The sequence below is a fragment of the Drosophila persimilis genome, unplaced genomic scaffold (genome assembly GCF_003286085.1).
Source record: "Drosophila persimilis strain 14011-0111.01,24,50 unplaced genomic scaffold, DperRS2 tig00001613-arrow-arrow-pilon, whole genome shotgun sequence".
Classification (NCBI taxonomy): Eukaryota; Metazoa; Arthropoda; class Insecta; order Diptera; family Drosophilidae; genus Drosophila; species Drosophila persimilis.
In genome coordinates this window covers 37,156-55,924 of record NW_020825534.1, presented here as the reverse complement: position 1 = coordinate 55,924, position 18,769 = coordinate 37,156, and the positions used below count along the sequence as shown (strand labels likewise).

At 40.1% G+C, this 18,769-nt stretch overlaps 1 protein-coding gene across 1 annotated transcript; it reads right to left on the bottom strand.

Annotated features, from left to right (window-relative positions):
* Positions 1-16,963: 16,963 nt before the first annotated feature.
* Positions 16,964-18,564, bottom strand: LOC113567056. The gene has a single exon (XM_026994255.1). It carries the CDS (start codon positions 18,562-18,564, stop codon positions 17,347-17,349), a length of 1,218 nt encoding a protein of 405 aa, XP_026850056.1. The 3' UTR covers positions 16,964-17,346.
* Between the last annotated feature and the right edge of the window lie 205 nt (positions 18,565-18,769).

Below are 18,769 nucleotides of genomic sequence, written 5' to 3'. Positions count from 1 at the left end.
TCAAAGCCGAGCATCTTAACCCAGACATCAAAACAAAATATCTGGACTCTGTTAAGAGTTTCAAAACTTCGAATACACAAGGCTTGTGCACTTCATTGGTTCTCAAAACCACGGCTAAATATATGATGACAGTCAATGTAGATACATCAGATGGTCTTGTTAACGGAGCCACTGGTGTTTTAATGCAGATAGATCTCAGCTCATCCAATACTCCCGAACTTCTTTGGATACATTTTCTCGAGGAAAGCGTAGGAGTTAACGCACGGTCAAAGCGCAGCCATAGTAACGAATCTTCTTGGACCCCAGTTCAGAAAACTACAAAAAGTTTTCAATACCATCAAAATGAACAAGTTACTATTGACCGAAAACAGTTTCCGATTGTAGCTGCTGAAGCTATAACTATTCATAAGAGTCAGGGAGCAACATACAGCAAAGTGGTCGTCCACACTTCATCCAATATGCAAAGAGAAGCATTGTATGTAGCTTGTAGTAGGGCCACCAGTGCGAACGGACTTTATATCGTTGGACCACTCATTCCTTCGAGACCCAAGCGGGACTGTCCTGTCGCGAAAGAGATGGAGAACTTGCGTTCCGCTAAGTTACTTCACACCCACTTCGATTGTTTACTCAATCCGTCCGAATTAAATATTTTCTTCCATAATACGGAAAGCTTGCACTGCCATTTTATCGATGTCTGTTCTGATCAGCTAATGCTCAAATCTTCTATTTTGTGCTTCGTTGAGGCTTCCACATACTCTAATGAAGCTTATAATATTCCTGGCTTTTCCACAGCAGTGCGGTTAGATTGCCAGTCCGTAGCCAGCGGAGCTAGACCGAAAAGAGGCATTCTAATATTCGTTAGGAATGAACTTTTGAATCATTGTAGTATTATTGAAAGTAATCGATATTATGCGGATTCCGGGAACTTAGCATCTCCAGTGTTCGAGTATGCTTTGTTTAAGTACAAATCTGTCGGTTTTATTGTTATTTACAGAACCCCCACGTATCCGTTGCGAAAGTTCGAAGCAGAATTTGAGGTCTTATTTCAACGGCATCCATTTTTAGATAGAAATTCCGTAGTGTTAGGAGATTTTAATTTATGCCTTCATTCCCTTTCAGGTTGCTGTAAGAAAATTTATGAATTCCTTTCAGAAAGGAATTGTAGGTCATTGTTAGATTTGAACTCGTCCACAACCAATTGCGATACGCATATTGACTGGGCGTTTTCAAACATTTCCGATAGCAGGGCCACCGCGCGCACCTTTGAGACTATCTATAGTTATCATAGTGGAATTTTAGTTAATGTTAGAGAGGCAGAAGACTAAACTTTTTTGGTAATCAGGCATTAGTGTAAATATTTAATATTTTGTATTATTTAGCCGTATTCTGAATTATATTAATTCTTTAATCTTTACCTTTGTTAAACCTTTTTCATTTTTATCCGTTTTATTATTTTGTTAATTAAGTTTAGGTTGAAATAGTTCTATTATTAATCATTTCTATGTATGTATATAGGTATTCTTGTTAGTTTAGATATTTTTTATAAAGGATTGGAATCCTGTTTTTAATTTTTGGGGAATATGGAGCTTAAAAATGCTTTTAAAAGCAGCTCAAGTCGATTCGTAGGTCCCCAAGATTATATTTTGGCTAGAGTGACCCCATTGCATCGTGATGGCCTCCCCGTGGTGTTCCCTGGGTACCAATTTAATGTATTAAATTGGGAGCTAATTCGAGCGGCGTTTATGTATAAAATATATTTTATAACTTACATACATGTATGTAGATCATAAGCTCACGTATATACTGACTGAGTACCGGGTATAAAGTAGAGCCGCGGCCTTTGCCGCGGCTCACAACGTTCCCCCTCGTTTTTACTTATGTTCTTATTACTAGGTGCAACATATAACATTATTTATGGAAACATTACTGTACGAGCTAAGTCCCTCCAACAGTTTTCCAGTGGAATCCGTCTACACAATTCAGACCTTCCTTAATTCGCTCGATGTAGTTCCTTGCTCGTTCGTTTTATTTCGTATATATCTCTTAAATCTAGTGATCATAATTCAGATCGTTTTGGCTCGATACTATTGATACTATCGATTGCGCTTCTTTATACGTACATAATGTAACGCGCCAACTTCAAATTAATTCACAATTTTAGTACTATTTACATATTAATTTCTGGTCTGATGAGCTCGTGAGGTGGCTCAAAGGGGGCCTAGCTGAGGCCACCGGACGGGTCGCAGGTTGCGGATAGCGAACGACCTACCTATATACAGGTCATATAGGTAGGTCAGCTGCGAATAATCGGACATCCCTAGGGAGAGTACCGAAAATAAGCAGCCCCGGACAGCCAGCGGGTGTTCGCGAAGTAGCAACACTGACGATGCGCTTGTGGTGCCGCCTCGTATAAGTAGCTCACACACTCCCCTATCCCTACACACTACCTACCCACATCCCAACCCCCCACATTCAGCTCACACCGGGCCGGACTAAGAATGTTATTCGACCCGTGCCGAGAGTCAGCCTGGCTGGGGGCCCGGTATATAAAACTAGCCCAGTCGTTAACGGAGAGCTCAGGGACTTGGCAGCCCCCTGTTCTAAGTATGCCTTATCCGGGCAACGTGGATCTCTGCCCGGACGGACCGTACCCCTTCTCTGCAGCTCGTGGGAATAGAATGGAAGAATTTAAAAACAAACAAAATGAGTCTGGCACTCCCCAAATGCCAACAGGGAGCAATCCCAAACAGGGGAAGGCAGCGGCCCAAAGGCCTGGCCCGACCCGCAAATCAGCAGGGAAAACCTGCGCGGCGGAAGATGCTAGGGAGAGCCCAAAGGGGTCCCATCCCGGTGTCGGGGTGGGTGGTGAATTGGCTCCCAAAACCGATACCTTGGCAGAGTGGCTATGCAATCCTGCGGCTGCTCTGCCTGCTGGTAAAGTGGAGGAGGAGGAGTCACCATCTACTAGTGTCAAAGCCAAATCCTTTACATATGCCGACAGAAGGAGTGCTGGCAACATACTCCGTCGGCAGAACGCAAGCCAGATGTCCAGCCCGACGGACAAATGGATTAAGAAGGTCGAGTGGGCCTCGAAGGTGCTGCCGAACTTTGGCAAGGAAGCACCGAAGAAGGAAGCCCCTCAGCAAAAAAGGCAGCGCTCGCAGGAGACTCCGAGGCCGACACCGAAGCGCTCCAGAGTGCTGCCTAACGCATCGTTCGCGCAGATTGCCAGAGAAAGGACGCTGATTGGCGTCCTGGACAAAGGCAGCGTGGACTCCCGGATCCCTAGGAACCAGTGGAAGTGGGTGGAAGCGGCACTGGCCGACCGCTGCTTCGAGCTGTTGGAAAAGCAGCCTGGACCCCCCCCCCCCCGTCTGCAGAGACATGGGCTGGTACCAGGGCTGCATAAAAATCGTAGCCTGTGAAGATGAGCGCTCCGTACAGCTGTACAAAGCAGCGGTAGCGCAAGTCGGGGAAGTCTACCCAGGGGCGAAGCTCGTCGCTGTAGACTGGAGCGAAGTGCCCAGTAGACCAAGGGCGAGAGTCTGGGTGCCCGCTTCCATGAAGGAGCCGGAGCGCATCCTAAAAATGCTGCAAAGATGCAACCCCCACCTCCCAACAGCGGATTGGAAGGTGGTCAAAGTTGAGACGACACAGGGCCCCACAAACCAGGCGGTGGTCGTCCTCAACAAAGAGTCGCTGGCCCCGATTGAGGCTGCCAAAGGCGAGCTCAATTTTGGGTTCAGCTCTGTGACCGTAAAGGTCTACAAGTCGGATGCGGCGGCCGAGGCACGTCCTGTCGACAAGCCAGTCGAGCAGGACGCTGCCTCGGAGATCGAAGCACCCGACGATCACACAGAGATAGACCCAGAGGGCTACTCCACCGATGGCACGCTGAGATGCGACTTCGAGGCGATGTGTTGCCACGAGGAAGTCGAGGACGATCCGGATGCCGACATTACAGTGGTGGAGAACACTAAGGATGTCCCTGAGGCTCCTTCAGATCAATCTCCACCACTGTAAAGCAGCATCCGCTGCTCTTATACTCCGCCTCGAAGAGAGCGGAGCAGACGTAGCCCTGATCCAGGAACCTTGGATAGTGGGAGACAAGGTTTGTGGATTAGGGTCGAAGGAGTACAAGATAATTGTAGCTCAACATGAAGGTAAAACCCGCACCTGCATTCTCGCCAGAAAGCACCTTAATATCTTTCTGCTCCATAATTATAGCGATAGCGACAACACGGCGGCAAGCCTAGAGCTGAAAGGGACACATCTAAGGCTGATGTCGTCCTACATGGCCCATGAGGGAAACGATCCCCCCAACGACCTTGTTCGCAAACTAGCCAGAGACAGCGAGAGGTCGGACATAGACCTATTAATAGGTTGCGATGCCAACGCTCACCACACTCAATGGGGGAGCTCGAACACAAATGTAAGGGGTGAGTCACTTTTCAGCTTCATCCTTAACTCAAATCTATTTATTTGTAATCGGGGCAACGACCCCACTTTTATAATTAAAAATCGACAGGAGGTTATTGACATCACCCTAGTGTCTTCCAACCTGTTAGACATAGTCAAGAGTTGGCAAGTCCTTGATGACCACTCCTTCTCTGACCACAGATACATCGAGACCACACTATCCCTCGAGTGTCCGAAACCTAAGGACTATATTAATCCCAGGAAAGCCAACTGGGAAAAATATAGCTCAGCCCTGGAGGACTTACTCCCCTCCAAAGCACCATCATGCCCTGACACAAAAGACGACCTAGATCGCCTAGTGAACAGGTTCACAGAGGCATGCAACAAAGCCTTCGCGGCAGCATGCCCCTCTAGCAAACCTAGGGGGAAAAAGAAACCCCCCTGGTGGTCAAAACAAATAGACATCCTACGTAAAAGCTGCAGGACCCTTTTCAACAGGTTCATTAGGTTTAAGTCCAGCGGTGGTCAAGATTATAAACACAAACATATAAGAAAAATTTAAGGTGGATCAACTAACATATAAGAAAAATTTAAGGTGGATCAACTAAATTTAGAGTTTGAAAAATTAAGAATGATTAACTCACAAACAAGGACCGATCTCACTGCAGATCTGGTCAAACAATTGATAGCACTTCAAATTTCACAAGTACAGGAGCAAATAGTAAATTTGAAACAACAAATAGAAACTAAATCCGATCAGGTATCAGATTATCAGGCAGAAACAATAGATGAGACAATCAAAGATGACACCACATTAAAAGTAATAGAATCCCTACCAATTTTCAATGGTGGATTAAACCAATACGTAGGATGGAGGGAAGGTGCAGAAACTGCAGTGAAATTATATAAGAAAGGAAGTAAGCAATATTATATTGCCTTAACAATTTTGAGAAACAAAATAACAGGACCAGCACATGACGCACTGACCAACCACGGGACAGTTTTAAATTTTGATGCCATACTTTCACGACTTGACTTTGTTTACAGTGACAAGAGACCAATTTACATAATAGAACAGGAGTTAAGCGTTCTCCGACAAGGGAACCTTTCAATAATAGATTTCTATAACGAGGTTAACAAGAAAATGGCCCTGTTAATAAATAAGACAATAATGACTCACGGAAAGGATAGTGAAATCACCAAAGAACCAAATAAAAAAATTAGAGACAATGCCTTACGCATTTTTGTCACTGGCCTAAACGGCGGCATTGCAGAAATCCTATTTTCATTGATTCCCCCAGATTTACCGAATGCCTTGGCAAAGGTACAGGAATTGCAATCAAATAACATTCGGGCCCAATTTGCCTACCAATTCAGTGGCCCCAGAAATTCAGGGAATAATAATTACAATACCTTAAGATTCAACCAACGACAACCAAGGACTAATAGTTCACCATTCGACCAAAAAAGGGATTTTCAGAGGAATAACATTTCATGGGGACAACCCTATTTCTTGGGTAGTAGACAACAAAATCAGGCCCCAGAACCAATGGATGTATACGAATCGATACAAATCCAGAACCGACAGAACAGCAATCAATTCAGGGGAAATAATAATATTAATAATAATAGAAATTATCGGGAGAACACTAATGGTTATTATAGGAGAAATAATAACAATTATAACCAGGCTCAGCATTTTAGGGCAAACGTAGTACCGAATAATCAGTCTAACGCAAATCAAGCGCAGAAACGAAAACCAAATGAAACGTCGGAACAACCGGCTAATAAGGCAATGCGAATAAATAACATTGAGGAGGATCATTTTTTAGATCAGCCCCCGAAGTAGGTCTGCCCTACTTAAAAGGAGTAGATAAAAAAATAAACAGAGAATTAAAAGTTTTGATAGATACGGGAGCAACTTCCTGTTATATAGAAAAGGGAATTTACGAAAATAAAAAAGAAGTATCAATTTATAAGAAAGGTGCTACAGTGAATGGGTTTTCAATAATTAAATATTTCCATAATATAACTATTTTCAACACAAAACAAGTGTTTTACGAAATAGATGGAATGGAGGCAGATTTACTAATAGGATTTAACCTATTAAAGAAAATCTGAGCTGTTATTGATACAGGAAAGGGGATTTTAAGTTATAAAGACAATGAGGAGAAACTAATATATGACGAGGTCCTTTCTTTAAACAAATTAGCCTTTATAGAAGGTTCCTTCCGTTGAAGGAATATATAATAAAAAATATTTTGAAGAAGAAAAAGAAATGAAAAGTGATTCAGTAAAGATAGAAGGAAGTTTATATAGCTTGGGATCAAAAAATCCTGAGCACGCCGACGAAGAATTATCCGTCAATAGTTTGGGATTCAAATATCCTGAACCCGCCGTCGTTGAATTATCCGACATCCAAAGTTTTAATAGTTTGGGATTAAAATATCCTGAGCACGCCGTCGTTGAATTATCCGACACTAAAAGTTCGAATAGTTTTGGATTAAAGAATCCTGAACACGCCGTCGTTGAATTATCCGACAATGAACAATTTAAAAGTTTGGGATGCCAAAATCCTGAACGCGCCGTCGTAGAAATATCCGACATACAAAGTTATGCAAATTCTGAATTGAAAAAAATGAAATTGTATAACGCAATAACCTACAAAGAGGACAATTTAGAAAATCTCAGAGAGAAAATGGTATCTATCATCGAAGAAGACCATGCCAATATAAATTTACAGTTACCGTTCAGAACGGATATAAAAGGAGAGATTAACACTGAACATGATAGACCGGTATATGGCAAGCCGTATCCATACGCTTATTCGGTTAACGATTTCGTTAATAACGAAATAAGTAAAATGTTAGATGAAGGTATAATCAGACCTAGTAAAAGCCCATATAATTCACCGGTAATAGTAGTACCAAAGAAGGGAGTAAACGAGGACGGAACTCCTAAACATAGATTAGTAATAGACGTTAAGAAACTTAATGAAAACACCATTACCTTGCCAATTTAGGTAAGGCAAAGTATTTCTCGGCCATTGATCTAGAGTCAGGTTTCTATCAGATTTAATGAGGGAATCAGATATTGAAAAAACGTCTTTTTCCATAAATAACGGCAAATATGAATTTCTAAGAATGCCTATGGGATTGACGAACGCTCCCAGAATTTTCCAAAGGGCAATGGACGATATACTTAGAGAACAAGTTGGGAAAACTTGTCACGTCTATATGGACGATATAATAATATTTTCAAAAACTATAGAACAACATTATAAAGATCTAATTCATATAATACAGATATTGCAAAACGCTAACATGAAAATTTCCCTAGAAAAGTCTAAATTCTTTCAATTGGAAACCAAATTTCTGGGATACATTGTTTCCCAAAATATCATTAAAACAGAAACAGACAAAATCTCCACAATACAAAACTATCCAATTCCTAAAAATATCAGAGAGCTACGTAGCTTCTTAGGACTAACAGGGTATTACAGAAAATTTGTCCGAAATTATGCCACAATTGCCAAACAATTAACAAAATATCTGAGTGGAGTAAATGGGAAAGTTTCACGAAGGGCATCCAAGAAAACATTAATACAGCTGGATGAACCAGCAATTGGAGCATTTAATAATTTAAAGGACAGTTTAATAGCAAATATTGAATTAGTACAACCAGATTACAATAAAAAATTCACATTAACCACAGATGCATCGGACATAGCAATAGGTGCAGTTTTGTCGCAAGATGGGAATCCCATAACATTTATTTCTAAAACTTTAAGTAAAACCGAGCAATTATATGCTACTAATAAAAATGAATTATTAGCTATTGTATGGGCATTAAAAAATTTGCGAAATTATTTATACGGAGTGAGTGGAATTGAAATACATAAAGATCACCAACCTTTGTCCTTTGCAATGTCGCAAAAAAAATCCAAATGTTGAAACGTTGGTATTACTTCATAGAAAGTTTCACACCAAAAATCATTTATAAGCCAGGCTCAACTAACGTAGTAGCGGACGCTTTATCTCGCATTAAAATAAATCATATGACAGATAGTGATGTCGACCAAACAGAATCAGAATCAGACATAAATACTCAGCATTCAGCAGAGAGTAGTTTTGAAAACGTCATTCAAGAGACTAGCAAGCCTCTAAACCAATTTAAACAGCAGCTACTATTAGCGCAAGGGAGATTCACAGTTCATGAGTTAGTAAGAATTTGATACGGTTGACAATCTGCTAATCATTTTAAAAGAATTTATTCAGCCTCACTTAACCACAGGAATACACTGCACTTTAGAAGATTTATACCTTATCCAAAATAAGCTAAAGGAAAACTTCATAAATAAATTTCTCTTCACGAGAAAGTTCCTCCAAGATGTAGTAAATTCAGAAGATAAAGCTATAATTATAGAAGAAACACATTGCAGAGCCCATAGAGGACTAGACGAAAATTACAAACAAATAACTAAGTTGTATTATTGGCCAAACCTGCACAAAAAATTAAAAGAATATATAAAAAATTGTGAGATCTGTAACAAAAACAAATATCACAGACACCCTGTAAAAATTCCAATTGGGGAAGCTCCCATTCCAGCAAAAGAAGGAGATCAATTACACTTAGACATATACTATGCCCAAAACCTAACATTCATAACTTGTATAGATTCTTATTCCAAATACTTGGTGGTCAAGGAAATTCAAAGTAAATTAAACATTGAATATAAGGTAATGGAAGTTTTGCAACACTTTCCGTTAGCAACATCATTAATGACTGACAACGAACCAAGCTTTACTTCAGCACAATTTAGATCATTCATACAAAGAAGTAACTTAACTATTCATTATGTCTGGGAAGACACAGCACCTCAAATGGTCAGGTAGAAATGGTACATTCCACACTAACAGAAATAGCGCGGTGCATCAAGGATGAACTAAATCTAACAGATTATTCAGAAATAATAATAAGGGCGGCACTGAAATATAACCTGACGATACATTCAACGACCAATCAAATGCCATATGACATATTGTATAACAAAATAGAACACAAACATAATCCAATATTACTTAAGGAAGCTCAGACCAAAATGCTTAAGCTACATAACAAAGATAGAAGAGAAAAAGATTATAAAATAGGAGAAGTAGTTTATGAAAAGAAATTCGGGGAAAGAAATAAACTTCAATCCCGATACAAAAAGCAGGTAGTTAAGGAAAATCGACCGAATAAAATTATAATCAACAATAGAAACAGAATTATACATAAAGATAACATCAAATATATATTTTTTCCAGAAAATGTATGCGAGTATACTTATACTGACTTTTGACGACTTCGGAAGTAATTGACTATACGCATAGTGACTATCTATTGCTCAAAGACGACAGAGACGTTTACACTTATGAAACATACGCTGAACTTTTCCATATTACTAATTTGAGTTTTTATAGAGAGATAATTGATAAAGAATCCAAATATGTCAACAAATCAATTAACTCAGACGATGAGTGGAAAATATCAAAGGACTTAAGTCTATTAAAATTAATGATTTCAGAATTAGTTCCAAAACGGAATGAAAGGGGAATTAATGAATTAGGTACCATTTGGAAATGGATAGCAGGCAGCCCTGATCATGACGACTTTTTGAAAATACAAAATAAAGTAAATGAATTAACTGAAAATAATAATAAACAACTTGTAATAAATTCCAAATTTTTCAACGAAATTGAATTGCTATCAAATTCATTAAAAAATGTCATCTTCAATGAAGAAACGATACTGAGAAAGCATCGTTTAAAATTAATAACTTTTGACCTACTAAATTTAGTTGATACCATAACCCTCTTAAAAGTAAACATTTTCAATACAAAAATTTTAAATAAAAACGAAATAGAGGACATTAATAAGCATGAAAAACATCCTGTTGAACTGTCTGATCTGCTGGACATTGCCACGGTTAAAATAATTCGAAATGCAGATTTAATAATCATTTACATAAAATATCCTCAAATTAAAGATATTTGCAAGTTTTACCATGCAAGAGCCATCTCACAAAATGATGGAATGTTAGTTATAAGTGAAAAAGTTTGTGAATGTAAGGAGAAATACTATTTAATGAATAATTTTAAAAGTGAAACTTTTAACAATTACGCACAAATAAATTTAAAGAAGACCTGTTTCACCAATTTACTTAATGGCTTTAAAGCCAACTGCACTAAAAAAAGGGGAAAAAACAAAGAAATAGACATCATTCAGGATGGTGCCATATTAGTTTCAGGCAAAAATATCGTAGACAATACGAAAAGTGGATGTGTGTAACGTCCAGAAGGAATCGTTTCCGACCCCATAAAGTATATATATTCTTGATCAGCATCAATAGCCGAGTCGATTGAGTTATGTCTGTCTGTCCGTCTGTCCGTCCCCTTCAGCGCCTAATGCTCAAAGACTATAAGAGCTAGAGCAACGATGTTTTGGATCCAGACTTCTGTGATATGTCACTGCTCCAAAAATATTTCAAAACTTTGCCCCGCCCACTTCCGCCCCCACAAAGGGCGAAAATCTATGGCATCCACAATTTCGACGATACGAAAAAACTAAAAACGCAGAATCGTAGAAGATGACTATATCTTCTAGAGTGCAAAATCTGAACCAGATCGTATAATTATTACAGCCAGAATCACGAAAACAATTTCACTCTTTCTCGCTCTGTCTCACTCTAACACACAGGTTTCATGGTCGGTTTTGCCAATTGCAAAATATGTTCAAGGATCTCAGAACCCATAAGAGCTAGAGCAACCAAATTTGGTATCCACACTCCTGTGATATCGGACCTTGACCGTTTTGTGTCAAAATTTCGCCACACCCTCTTCCGCCCCCGCAAAGGACGAAAATCTGAGGCAACCACAAATCTCAGAGACTATTAAGGCTAGAGTAACCAAATTTGGTACACACTCTCCTTTAAGATGTCACTATAAAACGTATATCTCAGAATTTCGCCCCACCCCCTTCCGACCCCACAAAGGACGAGAATCTGTTGCATCCACAATATTGCAGATTCGAGAAAACTAAAAACGCAGAATCATAGAGAATGGCCATATCTATCAGATTGCTGAGTCTGGATCAGATCAGATAATTTTTATAGCCAAAAGGAACAAATCAATTTGCATTGGCTACGCAGCGCCCGACGTCACGCTCAGACTGATTTTCTGTCTCTCTCGCACGCACTCTTTGTCGTGTCGTTTAATATTAGCGGCGTCTGCCGGAGGAGAGCCATACTGACTTAGTATCGGGTATAACTGTAGAGTTGCGGTGTCCGCAGCAACTCACAACGTTCCCCCTCGTTATACCGGATACTCAAAATGAGTATTGGGGTATATTAGATTTGTGGTAAAAGTGGATGTGTGTAACGTCCAGAACGAATCGTTTCCGACACCATAAAGTATATATATTCTTGATCAGCATCAACAGCCGAGTCGATTGAGCCATGTCTGTCTGTCCGTCTGTCCGTCCCCTTCAGCGCCTAATGCTCAAAGACTATAAGAGCCAGAGCAACAAAAATATTTCAAAACTTTGCCCCGCCCACTTCCGCCCCCACAAAGGGCGAAAATCTGTGGCATCCACAATTTTAAAGATACGATACAACCAAAAACGCAGAATCGTAGAGAATGACCATATCTTTTAGACTGCGAAATCTCAATTGGATCGTATTATTATTATAGCCAGCATCAAGAAAACAATTTCATTTTTTCTCGCCCTGTCTCTCTCTAACACACACTTAGCATATGCGGCTTTGCTTAGAGTAAAACATTAGCGCCTAGATCTCAGAGACTATAAAAGCTGGAGCAACCAAATTTGGTATCCACACTCCTAATATACCAGACCGAGACGAGTTTGTTTCAAAATTTCGCCACACCCCCTTCCGCCCCCGCAAAGGATGCAAATCTGGGGATATTCACAAATCTCAGAGACTATTAAAGCTAGAGTAACCAAATTTGGTATCCGCACTTCTGTTAGATCTCACTATAAAACGTATATCTCAAAATTTAGCCCCACCCCCTTCCGCCCACACAAAGGACGAAAATCTGTTGCATCCACAATATTGCAGATTTGAGAAAACTAAAAACGCAGAATCATAGATAACGACCATATCTATCAGATTGCTGAATCTGGATCAGATCAGATCATTTTTATAGCGAAAGGAAACAAATCAATTTGCACTGGCTACGCAGCGCCCGACGTCACGCTCAGACTGATTTTCTGTCTCTCTCGCACGCACTCTTTGTCGTGAATTGAATTATCCGTCGTTGAATTATCCGACAATGAACAATTTAAAAGTTTGGGATGCCAAAATCCTGAACGCGCCGTCGTAGAAATATCCGACATACAAAGTTATGCAAATTCTGAATTGAAAAAAATGAAATTGTATAACGCAATAACCTACAAAGAGGACAATTTAGAAAATCTCAGAGAGAAAATGGTATCTATCATCGAAGAAGACCATGCCAATATAAATTTACAGTTACCGTTCAGAACGGATATAAAAGGAGAGATTAACACTGAACATGATAGACCGGTATATGGCAAGCAGTATCCATACGCTTATTCGGTTAACGATTTCGTTAATAACGAAATAAGTAAAATGTTAGATGAAGGTATAATCAGACCTAGTAAAAGCCCATATAATTCACCGGTAATAGTAGTACCAAAGAAGGGAGTAAACGAGGACGGAACTCCTAAACATAGATTAGTAATAGACGTTAAGAAACTTAATGAAAACACCATTACCTTGCCAATTTAGGTAAGGCAAAGTATTTCTCGGCCATTGATCTAGAGTCAGGTTTCTATCAGATTTAATGAGGGAATCAGATATTGAAAAAACATCTTTTTCCATAAATAACGGCAAATATGAATTTCTAAGAATGCCTATGGGATTGACGAACGCTCCCAGAATTTTCCAAAGGGCAATGGACGATATACTTAGAGAACAAGTTGGGAAAACTTGTCACGTCTATATGGACGATATAATAATATTTTCAAAAACTATAGAACAACATTATGATTTCAACATCCAAATGTTGAAACGTTGGTATTACTTCATAGAAAGTTTCACACCAAAAATCATTTATAAGCCAGGCTCAACTAACGTAGTAGCGGACGCTTTATCTCGCATTAAAATAAATCATATGACAGATAGTGATGTCGACCAGACAGAATCAGAATCAGACATAAATACTCAGCATTCAGCAGAGAGTAGTTTTGAAAACGTCATTCAAGAGACTAGCAAGCCTCTAAACCAATTTAAACAGCAGCTACTATTAGCGCAAGGGAGATTCACAGTTCATGAGTTAGTAAGAGTTTATGAAAATACCCGACATATTATTGAATTTGATACGGTTGACAATCTGCTAATCATTTTAAAAGAATTTATTCAGCCTCACTTAACCACAGGAATACACTGCACTTTAGAAGATTTATACCTTATCCAAAATAAGCTAAAGGAAAACTTCATAAATAAATTTCTCTTCACGAGAAAGTTCCTCCAAGATGTAGTAAATTCAGAAGATAAAGCTATAATTATAGAAGAAACACATTGCAGAGCCCATAGAGGACTAGACGAAAATTACAAACAAATAACTAAGTTGTATTATTGGCCAAACCTGCACAAAAAATTAAAAGAATATATAAAAAATTGTGAGATCTGTAACAAAAACAAATATCACAGATACCCTGTAAAAATTCCAATTGGGGAAGCTCCCATTCCATCAAAAGAAGGAGATCAATTACACTTAGACATATACTATGCCCAAAACCTAACATTCATAACTTGTATAGATTCTTATTCCAAATACTTGGTGGTCAAGGAAATTCAAAGTAAATTAAACATTGAATATAAGGTAATGGAAGTTTTGCAACACTTTCCGTTAGCAACATCATTAATGACTGACAACGAACCAAGCTTTACTTCAGCACAATTTAGATCATTCATACAAAGAAGTAACTTAACTATTCATTATGTCTGGGAAGACACAGCACCTCAAATGGTCAGGTAGAAAGGGTACATTCCACACTAACAGAAATAGCGCGGTGCATCAAGGATGAACTAAATCTAACAGATTATTCAGAAATAATAATAAGGGCGGCACTGAAATATAACCTGACGATACATTCAACGACCAATCAAATGCCATATGACATATTGTATAACAAAATAGAACACAAACATAATCCAATATTACTTAAGGAAGCTCAGACCAAAATGCTTAAGCTACATAACAAAGAAAGAAGAGAAAAAGATTATAAAATAGGAGAAGTAGTTTATGAAAAGAAATTCGGGGAAAGAAATAAACTTCAATCCCGATACAAAAAGCAGGTAGTTAAGGAAAATCGACCGAATAAAATTATAATCAACAATAGAAACAGAATTATACATAAAGATAACATCAAATATATATTTTTTCCAGAAAATGTATGCGAATATACTTATACTGACTTTTGACGACTTCGGAAGTAATTGACTATACGCATAGTGACTATCTATTGCTCAAAGACGACAGAGACGTTTACACTTATGAAACATACGCTGAACTTTTCTATATTACTAATTTGAGTTTTTATAGAGAGATAATTGATAAAGAATCCAAATATGTCAACAAATCAATTAATTCAGACGATGAGTGGGAAATATCAATGGACTTAAGTCTATTAAAATTAATGATTTCAGAATTAGTTCCAAAACGGAATGAAAGGGGAATTAATGAATTAGGTACCATTTGGAAATGGATAGCAGGCAGCCCTGATCATGACGACTTTTTGAAAATACAAAATAAAGTAAATGAATTAACTGAAAATAATAATAAACAACTTGTAATAAATTCCAAATTTTTCAACGAAATTGAATTGCTATCAAATTCATTAAAAAATGTCATCTTCAATGAAGAAACGATACTGAGAAAGCATCGTTTAAAATTAATAACTTTTGACCTACTAAATTTAGTTGATACCATAACCCTCTTAAAAGTAAACATTTTCAATACAAAAATTTTAAATAAAAACGAAATAGAGGACATTAATAAGCATGAAAAACATCCTGTTGAACTGTCTGATCTGCTGGACATTGCAACGGTTAAAATAATTCGAAATGCAGATTTAATAATCATTTACATAAAATATCCTCAAATTAAAGATATTTGCAAGTTTTACCATGCAAGAGCCATCTCACAAAATGATGGAATGTTAGTTATAAGTGAAAAAGTTTGTGAATGTAAGGAGAAATACTATTTAATGAATAATTTTAAAAGTGAAACTTTTAACAATTACGCACAAATAAATTTAAAGAAGACCTGTTTCACCAATTTTCTTAATGGCTTTAAAGCCAACTGCACTAAAAAGAGGGAAAAAAACAAAGAAATAGACATCATTCAGGATGGTGCCATATTAGTTTCAGGCAAAAATATCGTAGACAATACGAAAAGTGGATGTGTGTAACGTCCAGAAGGAATCGTTTCCGACCCCATAAAGTATATATATTCTTGATCAGCATCAATAGCCGAGTCGATTGAGTTATGTCTGTCTGTCCGTCTGTCCGTCCCCTTCAGCGCCTAATGCTCAAAGACTATAAGAGCTAGAGCAACGATGTTTTGGATCCAGACTTCTGTGATATGTCACTGCTCCAAAAATATTTCAAAACTTTGCCCCGCCCACTTCCGCCCCCACAAAGGGCGAAAATCTATGGCATCCACAATTTCGACGATACGAAAAAACTAAAATCGCAGAATCGTAGAAGATGACTATATCTTCTAGAGCGCAAAATCTGAATCAGATCGTATAATTATTACAGCCAGAATCACGAAAACAATTTCACTCTTTCTCGCTCTGTCTCGCTCTATCCATCGATTGTCGTCGTACAGTTTCGTTTGCGATCATCGTCATAAATTAGTCTGCATATTAAGCGGCATTTATAGAGCTATTGGAATTGCCATTCGCAGGAAGTTCACTTGTCCGACATCTGGTTGGCCGTTTAGAAAAATGTGCAATTGTTTAGCCAAAATTTATAGCGCAAGGAACCAGAAGAACATATATCTTAGGACCCAGACACGAACCACCGATCATGTTCGAGCATTTATGCTAATTAAGATTCTGGTTCTCCTCCGATTTATGGCTGAAATATTTAAGTAAAAGTGTGCTGGCTGGGCTCTAAACTTAGCATCAATTAATGGACGCGAACTTTGATATTTGGGATGCCAAAAGATGGGACACACAGAGAATCATAATTTACTAAACGTACCATTTATTATATAAGATCGCTTTCGACATCGTTGTGTTCTCAATTAACTTAACATCGAAGGCAACACAGCCAGGCGCGTTGCTCCGATTCTTAGGATATTGTGTCAGACTAAGAACTAACTAAGAACTGAGTCTAGGTATAGGATTCTACATAGAGCTATTAATTCATAATTCATGTTTTCAGGCACTCAGATTACTCACTAACAAAAGGATTATCTTCTCGTTCAGGCAAAAAAAAAAATGTAGGCTATAATGGTAAATTGGTTACATATCAAGTGCTTAGACTATGTGTAGACCAGTGCTGATCTACTCCAGTTACTCCTCCTCTACTTTCCTTTCCAGATGGGTAATGACAACGGAATTTTCTCGACTTACGCTAAGGAACTAGATCGTAGAACTATATCTAGGAATGCTCTGCTCTTTCACTATGTACAGTTCGGAACTAGAAGATACACTTTGCATATGGGCATAATTCGTTATTCGTAGCTTATCGATAGGTCTGTGCTTCAGATGCAATACTCGTACAGCTTACAGATACAGATACGTTTCTTTTGGATGCAACAAGTCTTTTTGAATGTGAATGCTTCGTTTTCTCCTCCTCTCCATGCGCTCCTTGCGCTTCCGTCCTTCGGTTCACAGTTCCGTGGAATACTCTTCTGGATTGACGTTGAACTTCCGCCAGCAAATGTGATCCCCGGCCGCGGCGGATGTCGGCGGTGGCAGCTTGCCGTTTACATTGACCACTGAGCTGGCCGACCGCTTGATATGGACTCTGGGCGGTGGTGGCGGCTGGCTGGGTACTAGGCAGCCCGTGGAACGGCCCAGCGGATTCCTGGACATGGCCAAGGCCGAGTTGTTGTTGGTCTTGCCGTTCCCGTATGTGATGGATTCGTTGGAGGGCGAAATCTCGATGCGGGTGGCGTGGCCGGAGCCGGTGCCTCCATCGGATAGGCGCCGGATGTAGACTACCTCGCTGTGCTTCTCCACTGTGGTACCCCCCGCCGGTGTCGGTGGAGGCAGCCGTGTCAGGGTCTGGGGCTGGGCCGTCTGGCGCATCCGCTGAGAGTACCTCATCGGCTTGGCATCATTGGCTTGGAATGGCACATACTGCTGTTGCGTGATGCCCGGAAACTTGTCCACGCTGATGTCCTCCTCGATGGCTGAGTCCCCGAACATGGAGCCGCTGTAGTTGGGCGAACTGTTGCCCGGGGTGGAGGATTTCCAGTGGGGCTGGTGCATCGGTGTCTGCGTCTGCCCGCCGTTCTGGACGCCGTATTTCTGGGCACCCGAGTACTGCCCCTTTTTGATGGAGTGCGTGTAGTCGCGAGTGCCGCGTCGGCGCAGGGTGAAGTCCCGCCGGCCCGTGTCCTGGCAGACAGAGCGCCATTGCTTCCATGAGTGACGGGCCAGGGGATCTGCGGGACCCCACTCCTTGGCCGGCTTGGAGGCTTCACAGATCATGCCGAAGAAGTTGTACTCCACTTGGCGGAAGATCTGGATGCAGGCAATGATGAGGATCACGGCCAGGACGAACAGTATGGGAGCCCAGCGCGGCAGGTACTCCGCCAGCAGATCATACTGGTCGTCGTCGGCACACCACCAGACGAGGATGCCCGTCAGAACGGCCGGACATGTGACCCAAAGAAACATCCAGACCTTGAAAATGGGCCGACCGATGGAGAACTCCAGATCGGTGTAGATGTTCTTGGCTCCGTAGATCCAAGTTATGGCGATCAGCTCAAAGACCAGGGCCGTCACAACCATGGTGCCCACCAGGCGCGAGTCCAGCACCCGAGCTATGATAAACTTGGGCGCCGCAAAGGACATGACGGCCACGACGAGAGCGATCATAATCCTTTCGGCCATGGTGTCCATCACCGTGGCCGTGTACACCTCGACGCGCCTGGTGCCGCGTCGTCCAAAAAGGATCAAAACTTTGCCCCGCCCACTTCCGCCCCCACAAAGGGCGAAAATCTATGGCATCCACAATTTCGACGATACGAAAAAACTAAAAACGCAGAATCGTAGAAGATGACTATATCTTCTAGAGTGCAAA